Source organism: Eublepharis macularius, chromosome 10 (assembly GCF_028583425.1).
Source record: "Eublepharis macularius isolate TG4126 chromosome 10, MPM_Emac_v1.0, whole genome shotgun sequence".
In the NCBI taxonomy this organism is placed as follows: domain Eukaryota; kingdom Metazoa; phylum Chordata; class Lepidosauria; order Squamata; family Eublepharidae; genus Eublepharis; species Eublepharis macularius.
Genome location: NC_072799.1, coordinates 2994861 through 3013509, shown reverse-complemented (window position 1 = coordinate 3013509; position 18649 = coordinate 2994861). Strand labels below are relative to the sequence as shown.

Here is an 18649-nt window from a genome sequence, read left to right as displayed (position 1 = left end):
TCCACAACCTAGCAGTTTATTTGTTCCCTGATTATACATTACTGCCTAGGAAAGGGGGTAGGGGTAGGAGGCATTTAAACACCGAACAAAAAAAAAATCTACTTTTTTAAAAAGACAGCACATTTTCATCAACACAAATGTACACACACACAAACACACAGAGCAGTTGTCCATGTGGCTTGCAATATCTGGCATTGCATGATCAGCCTTGACCCAATTCCACACCCCCCAAAAACTTTCAAACTCTTTACCAGCTTGCTTTTTTGTAAGAGGCTGTACCCCTCCACAGAAGAATCTGGGAAGAAATGCAGGCTTCAGCAGACCCAGGGTTTGCCGGAGCAGAACCATGAGCACGTGTCCAAATGTCCATTTGCGTTGCATTCTGCAGCAGGGCGCATATTCCTGCTGCACTGGATTTGTATCAGAGCCAGAATCTACAACCCACAATTACTAAGTTTTTTCTTTCATCCAGAGAAGAATTGGGGTAAGTTCAATGCGGCATTGTCACTAGAACAAGAGGCCATCATTAAATTGTACACGGATTGGACAGTAACCCAACCTTTCCCAGACCCGCTTTGTTGCGATTTGGAGAAAGATTGCAATAAGGCCTAGATACTGAGGGCAGAGAAAAATTCAGATTTTCCTAGTCCTACCCACACAGTGGGTATTTTCCCCGTCTCCCCCAAAGTGGGAGTATTTGTTTTAATGATCTGTTCATTCTGTTCTCTGAATGCCAAGCTTTTGTTTCTTACATCTTTAGCCCTTTTCATTGCAGAGATATAAGGGGAAAGGTGCCTCTCTGCAACGTAAGGGGTTAGAGACTCTTTTAAAAAGCTGGGCATTCAGAAAAATGGGATACATAGATTGCTGTTGCAACACTGTAACACTCAGCACTTAAAAATGTGGGGAAAGCCTTGCTGGCACTGTGGTGTGTGTATGTGTAACTGTTGTTGGGGGACTGGGGCAGGGAAGTCGGCCGCATGGAAGCCCCCTTGTCACTGTGCTGTGTCAGCAGCAACAGTAATGGGGAAACTACCCAAGAATGTCCCTGTGTGGAAAACACACCAGGATGCTTAACTGATGCACTACACAGCCACCACCTGGCCCAACACTGGGTTGCATCAAGGCTATAGTGGCTATTCTGAAGGCAGTGTTGCTAAGTCTCACATGGATAAAAAAGGGTTTTATGCACAAAACACCCACAAGCCACACCGACAGCCAGACAGAGCCTCCCGTACAGAACATGATGATACGCTCAGTCAATTGACACTTGCCAAAGTTTCTAGTCCTCAAGATGCTGAAAAGCAATGTACAGACACGTCTCTCTCAAGGCCTAGGAACCAGCCAGGGCCTCAAAGCAGCCCACCCTCTCTCAGTGCTCCAGGGGCATCTTTGCTCAGGATAATGCCAGACCTCTCCCCCCCCCCATGCTCACCTCATTCCAAATCCCCCCCCAATAGTGACTCACCCCCCTTCCCCCTCACAACTGCTTAAGATTCCCTTCCCCCACACTGAAGGGCTCCTAGTTTCGAAATAAAGCATGTTTTCTCAAAAATCCCCCTCTTTTTTGCTGTAGAGCCTCTTCATTTCTGCTCGCTATCAAATCAATGTGATCATAGACTAGTCAAAGGCATTTCCACCTCATGGGTTGGACAACTGACGAGCAGGCGGGTCTGCTAACATCAGTTTGCTTTGGAAAGAATCTCATAAGAAACGTTTAAAACATAAAAAGTGTAAAAACTGTATCTTAAAGCTGAGCACAAAATGTAAAAATTGCTTTAAGGGTTACTTTCCATTAAAAACAGGTATGAACCAAAGTGACCGGTGGATTTTTTTAAAAAAGCTTCAACGGTTACAGAGTTCTCTTTTTCCTGACCCCCCCCCCCAAAAAGCTACAGATTTCTTATCCAAGAAGGCAGCAGTGCCTTCATTAAAAAAACCACACTGCATTCATTCCTGCAGCCAAAGCTATTTGCCACGGAAAATACGTATCTTTATACGGTCTCTTACTTTGTAATAGGGGAGGGAATGGGGACAACTTCAATACGGGAATCTGTTCTTTCTGCGCAAAATTAGAAATTAAGTGCTTTCTCTCCGCCCTTGTCTGGGCAGCATGACGAGAAGAGACCAAAGCCAAGCAAGGTTTAGTAGCTCGTGTGCAGCCCACTGTTTCTGGAAAGACAGCGTTCCAGCCCAAACTAACAAGACTGGGAATTTGCACCAAGCTGTTTCCAAAGCACCTGCAGTTGCCAGGCAATTGCAGAGTTCACCCTTGATTTATCGGGGCTCGCCCTAGACAACCGGCCAAGGAAGGCCCATGCTGCGCTGCAGGCCAGGTGCCGTATCAGAGCGGATGACTCGGTTCTCCTCTGCCACTGGCAGCATCACCAGGTGAAGAGCGCAGAAGAAGAGAACACCGCAGGTAAGGGCAAGTGGGAGCACAGCTGTCCCAAGGGCCCGCATGGAGAGTAGACCCAGCCGGGAACGAAGCGTCACCACCACAGGAAAAAGCTGGGCGAGATGGCCAGCAGGGGGCACTGCAGATCTTAAGGGAAAAGTGGCAAGAAAACATCTCGCATGCGCCTTTTCTACCTCTAGGCAAGGAGGACGCTGCTCCTGCAAGCAGACAAAACCTTATTTTTGGCATGATCATTTTCAGGGGCAACTGTTTACATTTCAAAGGCACCCTTGCTGGAGCAAGGCCAGAAATGCTCAAGAACACGGTATATCGAAGAAGAAAGACTTCTCCGAGTGGCCAAGTATTGGAGTGGGGTGGGGGCCTTACACGGTAGGGACTGAATGCAAGGATCGGGTTTCTCTCTAGACTGGTTTGGTCTGAGCCAGTCCACCTGCATCGGGGGCCGTCTCACTCCAGGTGGCAAGGGCTGTCCTCGCCTGGAGATGCAAAGCCATTCTCTACAGAGAGAAGGTGAAGAGGCTTTCCTCCTCCCGTGAAAGGACCATTTCTCTACTGAGATTCCTTGTGTCACGCGAGCCCTTTCACCTCCAGTCTGAAGCAAGAGAGCTCTGAGCAAGTTTGAAGGCCTTTGCGACACGCCCCACCTTCTGAACGCTGCTCCTCGAAACAAAAAACAAATGGCAAAAGGAATATATATAGTGAGAGCATCTACCTGACAGTCCCAGGCCTGGTCTTTAAAGACGCAAACAGAGAAGCTAGCCAACATGGGCAGCGTTGGGACTTTCAGCTTAAGAGGGGCTCAGCCAGATCTCTGCTAGACGGGCCCCCTTTATTACATGGGTGTCCTTGTCGGCCACACTAAACCTCTTCCAGAGGTACACAAAGGGTGGGGCTGCCGCTAAAAACATCTCGCTGCTCGAAGCCTCCTTATTTCACATCCTTTCCAACTGCAAAGGATGTTTAAGACTAAGGGGGGAAATGCTGCACCACTTTTGTAGCAATCCCCAGCTATATCACCCTGTCCAAACCCCCTAGAGTCACTTGCTTTCTGCACGCAAGTTGGAAAAGAAAAGCCCCCGCTCCCCCACTCTACCTCTCCTGGGGTGAACCACTCCTGCTCATCAATATAGCTACGGTTGAATTTTCAGAAGCAAATTTGTCTACTAATGAAGTCTGCCTCTAGAAGACTATCACAACACAGTAGCTAGCTGGCAAAAAAAACACCTGTCCAATTGCATCGTGTCTACTTTGCTTTAAAGAGAGACGGGAGGAAAGATGCCTAGCCACACATACAAAATTCACGGCAACAACTACACAGCTCTCATACACCAGATTCTTCTCGGTGCCGCGCAAGTGGGTGTTCCCAAATAGCTGCCTGGATTTTTGTCCGCTGAAGGGCATCAAGTCAGAAAGACACTCCTTCCAGCCTGGCTCGTGTACGGGATGGCAAAATCTGGGATGATCCTTTACCAGGGAGAGCAAGGAGGGTGCTGTGTTCCAAGGAGCACCCAGAACCCATGAAAGAGGCCTGGCTGGACCCAGCTGCTTCAAGCTCATGCCCCAGAGGAAGATTCACAGTGTCACGTGGGGCTCCAGCCTGCTGGAGCCGGAGGTATTGTTATGAGCAGACCAGTGGCAGTCGCAGGACAAAGCACTGAGCCCCCTCCCCAGTCCCCAAAAAGGAACCAAAATGGCTGGAAGAGATCTCTTGATTTTCTGCCGTGTAGAAACCAACACTGGAGAAGACCCCCCCACAAACCCCAGACAATAATGCTTCATGATACATGCATCCGAGCAGTGCCTCCTGCCCCCCCCCCCCACAAGTCTTTGTATCGTCTCCTCCTCCTAGCTGTTCTGGAGCCGGTTATAAAGCTCCCGCTTGCTCTTCTCGCCAGCCCATGTGCGGCTCTTGAGGCGGAATCGGCGCAGGTCCTCTTTGAAGTCCTTGTGGTGCATCGGGCGGTAGTCCTGGGGGTCACAGTGCATCTGGGCAAGAGAAGACACCCATTACGTATTGGTGGCAACAAAACTGCTACAATGGGACTAAGAGGATAATTCTACAACAGAGGGGAAGGGTTATAGCTTCAATGCAAATCAGTAAAGAGTCCAGTAGAACCTTTAAGACTAACCAACTTTATTGTAGCATAAGCTTTCGAGAACCACAGCTCTCTTCGTCAGATGCATCTGATATCTGATGCATCTGACAAAGAGAGCTGTGGTTCTCGAAAGCATATGCTACAATCCAGTTGGTTAGTCTTAAAGGTGCTACTGGACTTTTTACCATTAAATAAAATAAGAAACATTCAAGAAGCAAGATCTATGCCTCGTAAAAGCAACCACCAGCCCAGCCAACTGGAAACCACAAAAGGATTGTGGGATGATTGAAAGATGAACAAAGCTTGGAATTAGAGTTGTATAGCAAAGGTACAATCATTTTTTGGGAAAGGCTCCCTTTGAGTCTAACACTAACGGTGATCTAGAGAGCGCAACTCCTGGCATCACTCACTTGGTACTGGGGAAAGAATTCTTTATAGCCTCCTTTCAAGATGTACATCTCGGGATAGTGCAGAGACGGGTAGTCGTTGCACGCTCGGTCTTTTTCTCTAACAAAACGGCACCTTTGAAGAAGAGGAGGACAGGTAAACAAGAGCCGTATGTGACTATAGTCACACTATGTTTTTTCCCCATTCTGGCCATCGTGAGCCCAAAGTGACTTACATTCTGGGGCCCCTCTCCGAGGAGAACTCGCAGTGGAAAACCACAATCACCCTCTTGGCTGCGTCGAAGGGCACAATTGGTTTCTTGAGCAGAAAGTCCTCTACGTCCTTCTCCAGGGGGAGGTTGATTGCGCCCTGGGGAGAGAGGGCATGGGTGTAAATACACGCTACAGCCTTATTCAGCTGTAGTAATACACTGCCTGTCCCCTTACCCCCAAACCCCCACACCACACACACAGAGACAGCGCCGACAGCGCCTTAAGGCCGACAGCACCTTAACTCTTTTGGAACCAAGCCACAAGATCTTGCCACCCAAGCCAGTTCCCATATGACATCCTCTCCCTTCATCGGGTGAAAATTTCCACGCATCCAGGAGCGAGCAAAAAAAATGCTCGACAGTTCACACATTGTGCAGAGGGAGCCCTCAAGTGATATAAAGCCATGTCTGAATGGCGTGGGAAATAATAATGCACCTATATACTGCTCTTCTGGACAGATTAGTGCCCCACTCAGTTGTTATTATCCCCACAACACAGCTGGGACTGAGAAGGGTGGTTTGCCCAAGGCCACCTGCTGAGCTCATGGCAGCAGTGGGATTCCAACCAGCAGAATGCAGATTCACAGCCCAACCGGTTAACCACTATGCTACAGCAGCTCCTACAATATTAACTCTTATATATATCCTACTCTTCTACACCGATTAATGCCCACTCAGAGTGGAGATCAAAGTCAGTATTACTGTTATCCCCTCAATGCAGCTGGGGAGCTGGGCTGAGAGGAGCGGCTTGCCCAAGGACACCTGCTGAGCTCATGGCAGGAGTGAGAGTCGAACCAGCAGAGTGCCGGTGCACAGTCCAACCTCTTAACCACTATGGCAGGAGTGGTAGTCGAACCAGCAGAGTGCTGATTCACATTCCAACGACTTAGCGCCCCACTAAGAGGGGAAAATCTCAGTGTTATTGTTATCCCCACAATACAGCTGGGGAGCTGGGCTGAGAGGAGTGGCTTGCCCAAGGCCACCTGCTGAGCTCATGGCAGGAGTGAGAGTCGAACCAGCAGAGTGCTGGTACACAGTCCAACCTCTTAACCACTATGCTGGAGACCTGGGAAGACTTCCAGCCAAACCCACCACTTGCCTTAGCCTGCTCCCTAGGGCTGTTGTGAGTATTGAAGACTGACAGTATCCGGCAAGTCATGTTTGCTCATCACTCCCTTTCTACCCACTAATGGCACAATCAGAGAACAGATCGCCAAACACGCTCGCATTGGCATTAAAAGGCAGCATGCACAGAAGCCAGACCTTTATGTGTCCTCCTTCGTATTCGTACGGGTATCTGCAGTCCACAATCACACAGCTCTCAATGACGCTGCTGAAGTGCCCGTTCAACACGGCCACCATCTGTGGAGGAAGCAAAGAGACCATACAGCAGATCAGTTGACACTCAAGTCCTTTTCCTGCAGTTGTTCCAATCGCTCTGGAGACCTGTTTAGCACGTGAACAGGGCGGGGCCACTAGCGGAGAAGACAAAGCTGGGCAGGAATTTAGTGCTATTGCTCAACCTTCATCCAAGAAACACTGAGTGAACTCGGGGATTTTTCTTCTGCTGCTAGCTACCCAAGCCGGGGGGGGGGGGGGGGAAGTAGACTCAAAATTCTGATCGAGAGCCGTCTCTTGGAAACAGATGGCGCTTACTATTTCCTTACCATTTCTGGAGAGATGTACTTGAGATCTTGATGCTTCCCCTCCACCGTCTGCAGGAGATATGCCTGGATTGGAGAACAGGAGAGGGGGAGGGAAGAGATGGGAAAAATTCAGATTGGCTGCAAGAGAGTGACCCATTCCAAGTGAAACAAAACATCAAGTGCAATTATTGTTAACGCCCTGGCTGCTGCTGTTGCACCCACCCACTCCCCACCCCGCCAGCATGCTGTGCAGAAGCACCCCCGAAGCTTTCCCTTCGGCCGGTGAATACCTTTGAAAAGTCGCCAATCATTTCCCTGTTATCATTGTCCAAGATGTTCTCAATCTCATTGGGGCAGCAGGACTTGGAGCGCACCAGCCGTGGCTTCTGGAAGGACACAAGAGAGAAAAGCATTTCAGTCCCCTGAATTTGCGCTACGTGGGGAGGGCTGACTGAATCGCTGTGAACAGCTGTTAGTTATATCTTGCAGGATGAATCTGAAAAGTGTTAAATATTAAGCCCTCTGTCAACAACTAGATTCAACATGGTCTATTTTGGGTTTTTTTCTGTGTGTGTGTGTGTTTTTTCTTATGTGTTTTTTTTTCTTGTTTGTAATCTTGTTTGTCGCATGTGCAACTCAGATGGTGGTTGGGGGGTTTTGTGTTTAAAAAACTAAATAAAAAACAGTTGGGGACCCCTGGTCTAGAGAGTTAATCCACTTCTGTTATAGCACAAGGCATTATCATCACCCGCTGTCCACTGGAAGAAGGTTGACCACAGAAACTGTAAGAAAAACCGGCCTCCAATGTAACACCACAGAAAGGTACACTCTCACATCATGTCCACCATCCGGCTAACATGTGAAGCTAAGTCAGGTTTCAGTTGTGCCTTGCTGGCTCCCAACCACTCCCCTAAATACAAACCACTCTCCAAGAACTGTGGAGGAAAGTTTTCCCCGCAGCAGAGACCCAAGACCCTTTTAACGGGAGATGCCAAGGTTTCAATCTCTCATGTGCAAAGCAAGCGCTCTACACCACTGCATTACAGCTCCCCGCCCAAGACAAGAGCACCTTAAGAACACAAGCAAAGAGGATCTTTCTGAGCTTAGAAACTGGGACGTGGTGTCTACATCTCTTGGGGGCACACAGTAGTCTTGGAAGTATTGAGGGATGGGATGCTGACGGCTCAGAAAAAGAAAATGAGGAAGACTCTTCTCACAGCATCACCCTCCCTCCGTCTCTACACCCTTGTTGTAGTCCAAAGTCGCCTCCTTTTAGCAGAAGAGAGCCAAGAAATTCTCCCCGAGTTTTGAAATCGGTAGCGGGCAAGTTGCAGAGACCAGCACGTGGATGCGGAGCCTGGAGCCAAGGAGCAAAGCCAGCCGCCTGCAGCCCAACCACACACGCTCAAACATACCACCTCCATCCCTACCGGCTCTTCCGCCTTCTCCGGAATGGTGCTTCCCGCCAGACTCTTCCGCCTCTTGGTTTTCACCGGTGTGTCTCTGTCCTGAGGTCGGTCCAAGCGCTTCAGAATGGGCCGGATGACACTGCTCGGCATGGACGGGGAGCGGAAGAGGCGGCGGCATTTGCTGGCACACCTCAGGGCCTGTGGAGAGAGGGGCAGGAGGTACGCGTCAACATGTTGATACCAACAGAATTGGTCGGAGGAAGCGGCACTCAGTGCTGGATAAACTTATCGGACTTCTTGTTGAATTGTTCATGTGGGTTTCGAAGGTCATACACGTGGCCAGAGTCGGCTTTAGTTCAGGCCAGCTGCATGGATTAGTGGCCAAATGGGAATTTGATACGCCCAGGGCCTCTAATTCTCACTGGTATGGCCAAGCAGACTGCACTTATGTGACTGAATGCTCCTTTATTCAAACCATCTCCTATGCACAGAAAGCTAGCATATCAGGTGAAGGCTAGGCTAGAATCCTCTTTCCTGGTGTGCTAGTTTTCTAGTGCAGGGAGAATCAGAGGGAACATTCCATCAAGCAAGCCCCGTTGCTGGCTGTCTGCAGCAGTATAGCCCCTATACAGGGTGGGCGCCTTGGTGAGAAGGATGGAGTTCATGCCAGAGTCTTTGGCACAGTCATGCTTTCCGCTTCTGGGCAGGGAGAGCGCTCACCGCCCCAGACAGACAACAGGACACAGACTCACCACCCCAGCCGAGCCTTCCCAACTTCTGGACTCAAGACTCCTCACTGTACCCTACTCGTTCCCAAGGGTCCCTCCCACCCCCACTTCTTGACCTAAGAGAAGTAACTGCAACTCTCAATGCCCCCCCATGGATCTCTCACACGTAACGGGAAGGGTTCTCACTCAAGACATCCCAGGCAGCTGCCTAGTTACGAGGCACTGTCCCTCTCTGTAGGGCAAGGCACTTCTTGGAATAGCCACAGTGGGGCTGTAGTCGTCGTCTGGTTCCCTCTTCATGGCCCCCACCCCAACAACTGGGCTGCCCTCAGTGGCCCAACGGTTCCCATTTTCCTAGCCACAAAGATCTACTAGTTATTCCACACAGAAACCACTCTGAGACACTGCCTGAGCCCTGGTGTCTGGTTGCCAGCAATGTGAAAAATATCAGTATATTCCCCTCCCCAAACAGCTTTTTTCATTGGAAAAATGGGGGGGGGGGGGGCGGCGAAAATTTGGGGAAACACTGAGAGTGGCTTTCCAAAATGTGGAAAGTGCATGGTAGGCTATAGTACAAGATAAAGTTGAAAAGTCCTCCATTAATAGGTTGATTCAACACTGCCTGTTTTCTTTCTTTTCCATTTATTTTTTTCTTCTTTATTCTTTAGCCTTTTCCCACTTTTATCACACATGTTTCTCTCTCTCTATTCCCTTATGTAACTGTGAATGTTACGTCTGTGGTCTAGATGGTGTTTTCTTATGCTGTGTTTGAAAATCAACAAAATTATTTTTTTTAAAAAAGGAGGTGCCTGGCAGGGGGTGCAGGCGGGCACCGAGGAGGTGGGCAAACACTCCCCCCAGGATAATTTGCGTTGCGGTTCCTGCTGCTGCGTTTCCTTCCTTGAAAAGGTCATTTCCTTGCACAGTACTATCCGCGGTACAGGATTCCACCTCTATCTCAAACGGTGCTGGTGGCCACAGGAAAAGAGAAGGGGAGGGGGGCTCTCACATACCGGGCTAAATTCTTCCTTGTCTCTCACCAGCGGAGCCTTCAGCAGGTTCTCCATACCCAACGGGACAGCCGTGTCACTCTAGAGGAGGCACAAGGGGAAAACAGTCACCCGTGGACCCCACCGAACCACCCACACAGGCTCAGCCAGAACGGGAAAGACCCTGCAGACCCCTAGCGTCACCGAGAGCCCCCTCTTCGGAGGAAGGGACAAGGCGCAAGAAGACCAAAGAGACGTTAACCTGGAGCACCGCAGGGGCGAAAAGGTCAAACTCAGTGCTGGAGATTATTAGGAAAGGGAATGAAAACAAAACGGCCAATATTACAGATCTACGGTGCGGCCTCATTTGGAATACCGCGTGCCGCTCTCGTCACCGTATCTCAAAAAGGACACTGCAGAGCTGGAAGAAGCACAGAAGAGGGCAGCCAAGAGGATTAAGGGGTCGGAGCAGCTTCCCTATAAGGAAAGGTTGAAGTGTCTGGGACTTTTCAGTTCAGAAGAAAAAAGACAACCAAGGGAGGGACATAACAGACACTTATAAAATTGTACACGGGAGACAAAGAAACTTTTTCTTCCTCTCACAAAATGCTAGAACTCCGGGACACCCAGTGCAGTTGAAGGGCAGCAGATTCAGGACAAACAAAAGGAAATACTGCTTTGCTCAGCGAGTAAAGAAATTGCGGGATTCACTGACAACGGAGACAGCACAGGCCACGAGCCATAGATGGCTTTAAAAGGGAATAGGCAGATTCAGCGGCTAGCTAGCCATGCTGAGTCAAGGGAGCCTCCATATTCAGAAGCAGTCCACCTCTGAATTCCAGTGCCAAGAGGCAACCTTTGGTGAAGGCCTCAGCCTCTATGCCTGGTTGTTGGCCCTCCAGAGTAACGGGTGAGACAAATGCTGGATTAGATGGACCGCAGGTCTCATCCAGCAGTGCTTATGTTCTTATCTTGGCTGTACTGACAAACCTCATCGTAACAAGGGCGGCTGCTTCGTAACAAATGCTTGTTCCACACTGAAATCTTTTCAGTCTGTAACAATCATTTTTTAAAAAAATTTACTTATTTTATTTACTTCATTTATATCCTGCCTTATGGACCCAAAGCGGCTTGCATCATTCTCCTACATTTTATACTCACAACAACCCTGTAAGGTAGGTTACACTGAGAGTGTGGGATTGGCCCAAGGTGACCCAGCAAGCTTCCATGGCAGCGTAAGGATTCGAACCTGGGGCTCCCCGGCACCAAGAGGAGGGGTGGTTTTAAGGAGTTTTGGAGACTTACAGACCTTCTCCGGATCAGCTAGAAACTAACTACAATCAGGCCAGGATTCTGAGGAATGCCTACTGGCAAATCCAGGGTAACAAGAGGAGGGATAGTTTTAAGGAGCACCGTGCTAAATATTCTGAGTCCACACTGCACATGTAGGGACAGACAGGAATATCTGATGCAGAAGTCAGAAACTCAGGATATTCTGACACCAAACGTCCCAGCACCCTACAGCCACAACGACAGGTTGAAGTAACACAAGGAGCGATTCCAAGCCAAGCTTCCAAAGAGATTAACTCAGCTCCCTGTGCTTCACAGATTAGACTAGCCCCAACCAGAAAGGGCAGAGACAAAGAAACCTCGTCCTAACAGATTGCGTGCATTCCAAAGGTTATTTATCAAAATAATTCTACCCTGCTTTTCTATCCTACAAGACAACTAAAGCTGCAATAAAGCTAAAAATCAAACCAACTGCACTAAAAGCAAATAAGCAAACCAAGGAGAAGGACTTTTGGAAAGAAAAGCCAGCAACACAGTCCCAGAAGTCACCTGCAAGGGAACCGCGTTCAACTATCACCTGAAGGCAATCAAGTAAGAAAAACCAGGAAGAAAGGGCCTCCTCTTGAGGCCATCACAGAGAGCAGAAATCGCTCACGGCAACTCAAGACTGGGGGAGAATAAAAGGCAGGGCTCCCCCAAAGACAGGCAGGCCAGCCAAAAAAGCACGTTTGCAGAACGAATTATGTAGATGACTTTGTCCAGTATTATCCACATTCCCAGAAAGCTACACGCGCTGACCCGAGCAGGACGGCAGCCAAGAGGCAGCAGCTGGCTTTCTTTAGAGCAGAACAGAGAATTTAAGAAAAGAAAAATAAAATCAGCTGCAAAGCAGAACTCGGACCAAGGTGCCCTCCACTGTGCCTCTTACCTTCAGCTCTTCTTCGTCCATAATATCCATAAACCCATCATCCTCTTCATCAGTCATGAAGGAGGTCAAGGAAGACCGGCGCAGGCAGACGGGGCTTTCTTCCCCTGGGCTCATGTTTTCTTTCTGAGGGCTGCAATACTGGGGGGGAAGGGGGAGGAGGTCGATTAAGGATCTCTAGCAGCAAAGTCCAAGCGTACCTGAAAAGGTGGTCTCTGCAACTTTGTCAGGCAAGACAGCAAAGCAGGGGGAGGCTTGTTTCCTTCGGCTTGCACTTGAGTAGCCTTTCCTCCCTGCAATTCCAGTGCTGAGAATTGGAAATTGGGCCCTTTTCACCCCATACATCAGGCAGGCTATTTCTGACAGAGCAGCAGATTTGATGCTCGTTAAAAGAATCGATTTCTAGAATACTGGGGTGACCAAAGGTATTTCCATGTTCCGCCTAGTGATCCATCAGCCCTGTCGCAACCTGCTGAGAGGCAAAGTCACATAGCTAGTTTCATCTCCAAGCTATGCTCTGGGAAGGAATGGCCAAAGCAGTGGGTTGCTTTTTTAAAAAAAAGTTTCAGGTGGGTAGCCATGTTGGTCTGTAGTAGAACAAGTCAGGTCCAGTAACACCATCTGCAGGACTGCCTCTCCCCGTATGCGCCCCAGAGGATGCTTCGTTCAATAAATAAACAACTGTTGGTGGTCCCTGGACCAAGGGAGGCCTGCCTGGCCTCGACCAGAGCCGGGGCCTTTTCGGTCCTGGCTCCGACCTGGTGGAACTGTCGGAGGAAACCAGGGCCCGGCGGGATTTGTCATCTTTCTGCCGGGCCTGTAAGACAGAGATGTTCCACCAGGCATATGGTGGAGGCTAGGTCCACCACCCTATATATGATGATCCTATATATAAGCTAGGCCCTGAAATGTAGTATTTTATCGTCGCCATCTGAAGAGAAGCTGTATTGTATTTATTGCATAAAGCTGTTTTAATGTTATTTGTATAATGTTTTATTGGTTTTTAATTTTTATTTATGTAAATTGAAATGTTGTACTCCGCCCTGAGCCCACCTGGAGGGGAGGGTGGACTAAAAATCTAATATAATAAATAAAGACCAACTAGATTTCCACGGTGTGAGCTTTCAAGATTCAGAGCTCTCTTTGTCAGCAAATAAAATAAATAAATATGAGTGTAAAGGGGAAGGAGTCCTTGTAATTCAGGCAGAGGGTGGGAGGGGTATTGTACCCAGACTGTCAGGAAGCTAGCATGATTCATGTTGCAGTTAGCTAGATTTTTGAAAGTGTACAAAAGAGCCATAAGCTCTAAATTATCCACAGGAAAACCACGTTGTGAATGCAGTTTACGTTAACACGCTCTTCTCCAGTTAAAACCAGATGCCATTCTAAAGCGCAATGCAATGTGCTCACTGGAAAAAGATCAAATTCAGACGTTGCAGAGAGAAGGGGCAGGTCTATTTCAAGCCCTTAACGCTCTCTCTACCCTGACCTGGATAGCCCAGGTGAGCCTGATCTCGCCAGCTCTCAGAAGCTAAGCAGGACCAGCCTTCGTTAGTAATCGGATGGGAGACCTCCAGTGAAGACCAGGGTTGCAGAGGCAGGCAATGGCAAACCACCTCTGTTAGTCTCTTGCCAGGAAAACCCCACCGGGGTCGTCGTAAGTCAGTTGTGACTCGAGGACACTCTCCGCCACTACTACACCACGACCTTGATTAGAACCTCTGCTGCAATGCACCTGCTCATCTTCAGCTTGCACACAACACTGTGCATCTATTTCCATTCGCATACGCATGCTGCCACCATCACCGTGGTACTCACCATGAGGTCTGGGGCAGAGCTCGGCCTTTGTGCAAACGGGGCCTTCTCACCAGCAGAGTACAGCCTGCTTGGTGGCCTCAGGGGCTTCTTAAAGACGCCTTCCTGTTGAAACAGCAAGAAGAAGCGCACAACTTTACAAGGGTGCACAAAGGAACATCTGCAGGGGTCCCCCCCAATGGGAGGACAACTGGGAATCTCAGGCAGGCAGATGAACTCCCCACTTACGTTTTCTGTGTTGCCTTTGAGCCTCAAGGCCCGGCAGTCCTCGGGGGAGCCGTTGAACTCCTTGGAATTCGAGATGTTCCGCAGAAGCGGGCTGGCGCCCAGGCGCCTCTCCTGAAAGTCAGGCCACAAAAGAAGGTGTTGTTCAGACCAGCAAAGGCACTGCCCTCTCTTCTTCAGATGCCAACAGACTTGGGCAAACAGTAATATATATTTTTTTTTTGAAAAATTTTTATTGGATTAGAAATCGATCAGTATTATGCTCATTACAATCCATTTCCTTTAAATATTCCAGTTCTAACCCCCTCCCTTTCCCCCCCCTTTTGTTGACTTCCAACAGTTTTCCAACCCCTTATCCATTCTCCCCCTACTCATTTCATACTTATTTTATTCTAATAAACATATACTTTCACTCTCTTCTAAGCTTATCTATTGTAACACCGTGCTATCTCTGTTCCCTTTCCCACTTAACTTATCAACTAGACATTACATTCCTGGCATATAACCTTTAATAATAATCATCATTTATCTATTTTTTGTATTCTATACTCTATCTTACACATTCTAGTCTCATCAATATGGGACAAACCATTTGTCTCACATTCTGCATGACTTTAAGTACTTCTATAAACATAATATACATTCAACGTAAGTCAATCAATTTAACCTATACTCTATATGTTACTCTTTACTTCCTTCTAGCTATCTTATGTTCATTATATTTTAATTATATAATTTCTCCATTATACAACAGTAATATATTTAAACCTGAAATATATATATTTCAGTAATATATTTAGAAAACCTGAAAAGGGGACAAGAGCTTTTGCACTGAGTAAAGGGATCTCAGACCGAGTGGCTGTAATAATAGTATTCAAGCTAGAAACTTTGGTTCATCTTAAAGCGTGATGGGATGAGACGTAGCTGACCCCCTCCCTGTGTCCTATACTTTACCTAGATCTTAGTGGCCTTACAGATTTTGCATGTTAGCTAATGCTACCAGGGAGATGGCCTCCAGACCAACCAGATATTTAGACTTTGAGGTGCCTGTACTCCCCTGTGTGTCTCCACAATGTGTCCCACATCATATGCAAAAGATAACATACTGTTGCAGAAAGAATGTCAAAAGTAACACGTGGCCGGTCGCAGTGACTTTTCTATATTTGATTGCCTCATTGCTTGCAAAAACAACTCTTCTGCATTCCTTCAGTCAAAACAGTGGTCTTGTAATTTGTTAGTAAGCAGAATTACGAGAGAGAGTGGAAATGCTCTGAGAGGCACGCATTGTCAGAGCCCACTGAAGCGCATCAGTTCATTTGGGTACTTGCACCAATAAAATTATTCTTGACTTTGCCCCTTACATTGCCTTGATGCACCCTCACAGGTGCAATCATTAAAATTTGGGGAAACTCAAATTGGGGTTTTTAGGGAATCCCCCTACACATTTATACAGGTAGACAAACTGGACAGTCAAAAGACAAGGCTAGAACCAGCACTGGAAAATATAACATTCAATTTATATACTGCCCTTCAGGACGACTTACCCACAAAGTGGTTTACAAAGTATGTTATTATTATCCCCACAACAATCACCCTGTGAGGTGGGTGGGGCTGAGAAAGCTCTGAGAGAGCTGTGACTGATCCAAGGTGACCCAGCTGGCTTCAAGCGGAGGAGTAAGGAAATCAAACTGCCTCTCCAGATTAGAGTCCTGCCGCTCTTAACCACTACACCAAACTCTCTTTAGTGGTGTTTCATGGGCATCCCCCTTCTTCTGCAGGAGCGACCATACCAACCCCTAGGGGACCTCTAGACTGGCATCCTTGCACCAACCAGTTGCACCACCATACAGCCGATGTAAGAAACCAGCTGGCACTTACCGGCAAGGAGTTGATTCTTCTTATGGGGAAGGAGTCACTGCAAAGAAGACGACAAAAAAATTCAGGGATTTTGCGTGTGATGCAGAGAAACTTACGAGGGTAAAACCTTTTTCCTTCTGAACCACCCTAGGTTAAAAACCCACCCCTTTAAAAAAAGCTTCTGGCACTTAACATTTCTTCCTGAATCATGTTTTTCTACATAGAAGATCACCCATGAAGGAAGCTTCAAAGCAGATACACTCCCCCATCCTTTTTCAGGAAAACGGTACAGTCCCCACCCATGGTCTTTTTTCAGGAGAGTGGTACAGTCAAGGAGAAGGCTGAACACATGACCTGGCCCTTTCAGTCTAGCTAGTCCAACGCCTCCCAGCCACCACGATGGAGCCTTTCCTACAAGCTTCAAACGCCAGACTAGAGACACTCTCCCCCATCACAGCATCTCGGGACAGTAAATCCATCTGTTCAACTTAACAAGACTCGGCACGCTCAGATCAGCTGCAGAGGAGGGAAGGGAAAGCGTGATGGTATCTGGGTCAGCTTCGTTACCAAGGAAGCGATCGGAGAGAGGCCGGCAGAATCCAGATTAGTGGTTCCCCAACCGTGGGAAGAGGAGCAGAGCCACAGGACCGAGGAAAGCCGCCCCAAGCCCACGTCAGAGACCCTCCCCAAGCCCAGGCACCTCTGAGCACAAGTTGCTGCAAGCAATGGGAAATCTTGCTCTTCTCCCAGCCAAAGTTGCCGCCAGGCTTCTATATCCCTCTTTCCTTTCCAAAGCCTGGATAAGAGCCATTCACGGGAGCCCTTTCTCCAGACCAAAAAGTCGCAAAAAACCCTCATGAGATTTCCCTTCTCTTCATCCGCTACTGACAGAGGAGCCCCCAACATCGGTTTAAGCCTGAACCAAAAACCCCGTTAACGTTTTGCTACCCGTACCTGTTGAGGACTCTCCCAGACTCCAATACTGCCTTCTCGAATCTGCAGGAGAAAAGAAGACACAGAGTTAGTTTCCAAGCTGTAAACACATTATAAGCACTGAGGGGGGCCTGCCAGGGAGTCAGGCACACACCAGCCCCCCCTCCCACACACACCCCAGTTGTGCTGTGCCGTAGGTAGGAGGGAGCCAAGTACTATGCACAAAAACACACACACACAGCTCCAGAGGGGCTGAAGCAAGCTAGCCGAACTACCTAATGCAGAGAAGCATGCCCCATAGAATGATCACCTACACAAATGGGGAGGGAGGGAGAAGGAGAGCAAGGGGACGTTTCTCTTACAGAACTCGAAGTGTGAAGTCTGAAGCAAAGCCCCCAGCCTCGCCAGTTTCAGTTAAGGCACAAACCACACAATTCTTGTTCCAACAACTACTGCCCTTTCATGAAACAGGAGCCACACAGGCCAAAGGAGAAAATTCTCATCATCAGCCTAGTGAGATGGTCTCCCCCCCCCCCGTCACGCCACTGTGCATTCAAAAACGTTGAGCTTTCTTGCATACTTCTAAGACTAACCGAATTTATTGTAGCATAAGCTTTCGAGAGCCACAGCTCTCTTCGTCAGATGCATCTGACGAAGAGAGCTGTGGTTCTCAAAAGCTTATGCTACAACAAATTCGGTTAGTTTTAAAGGTGCTACTGGACTTTTTACTATTTTGCTACTACAGACTAATATGACTAACTCCTCTGGATCTTGCATACTTTGAAGGACTCCCTCCCCCCACCAATTCCAGCTTTTCAAGACAAGCTGCCCTTCTCCCCATTCTATAGGGGTGGGTCTGGACGCTATTCAAGCCACATCTGACTGCAATCAGACATCAGCCCAGCCATGCCCCAGAAGCAAGAACTGCCTTGAGAGGAACACGCAGGGGCATTCTTCAAACTGGACCAGACACAGTTTGGTTCTTTCCAAATTTCCATGCATCACAATATAATTACACAGGCGGGTTTGTGGACAGGTGGCTCAAGAATTCCTGGACTTCTCAGCAAGGCTGGTATAATATACGACACTGCCGTTCTCTCTTCTGCCCAGGATTTCTCATCTCTGCCGTTTTCTGACTTGGAAACCTGTTAACGTGACACTCTTGGTCCAACCACTACACCACACTACCCACGCAGCTGCCTTCTACCAAGCCAGACCGATACCCCTTTGAGGCTGGTATCATTCCCTCTGCTGGAGGCAGAGACCTTTCTTGCTGAGGGCAGACCTGGGGTCCTTCGCACCCACAGCACGCATGCTATCACCATAAAATTCTTCCTTCGCCACCCCAAACCAGTCACACCCGCTGCTTTACTAAGAGCTCAGACACATGACAGGGGCCTTTGGGGAGGTGAACTGCAAGCCCCCCAAGAGGAAGTGTCAGCATGGCTGGAGGTGAGGGGGGACCCTTTGGAGATACCCCAGGGGGCTGTAGCTTGTCTGTTGCAGCCGTAGCTGAAGTCCCACCGGGTCCTTTCCCAAGGAGGAATTTATGCACTAGGCTTGCTTGGCTATGGAAAGCATCCAAGCTGCCTTGGTGCAGAATGCGAGTTTTAAAAAAGGAATGATGCAAAGGGGGGGGGGGATTTCCAAGAAAGAGGA

General features: G+C 48.5%; 1 protein-coding gene across 2 annotated transcripts in view; it reads right to left on the bottom strand.

The window, feature by feature from the left end:
* The window catches only part of LOC129337046 (M-phase inducer phosphatase 2-like), a 34337-nt gene continuing 15688 nt past the window's right edge, over positions 1–18649 (bottom strand). Inside the window, exons 4-16 of one of the 2 annotated variants that reach the window (XM_054990508.1) lie at positions 17012–17053; positions 16079–16115; positions 14204–14314; positions 13979–14080; positions 12164–12301; positions 9970–10047; positions 8235–8426; positions 7110–7205; positions 6841–6903; positions 6437–6535; positions 5138–5271; positions 4926–5037; positions 1–4405 (exon numbers count right to left, since the gene is read on the bottom strand). In XM_054990508.1, coding sequence (XP_054846483.1) covers positions 4265–4405; positions 4926–5037; positions 5138–5271; positions 6437–6535; positions 6841–6903; positions 7110–7205; positions 8235–8426; positions 9970–10047; positions 12164–12301; positions 13979–14080; positions 14204–14314; positions 16079–16115; positions 17012–17053 — 1345 coding nt within the window. In that variant the 3' untranslated portion in view covers positions 1–4264. The remainder of the gene's footprint in view (positions 4406–4925; positions 5038–5137; positions 5272–6436; positions 6536–6840; positions 6904–7109; positions 7206–8234; positions 8427–9969; positions 10048–12163; positions 12302–13978; positions 14081–14203; positions 14315–16078; positions 16116–17011; positions 17054–18649) is intronic. The other variant, XM_054990509.1, reaches the window with a different exon arrangement.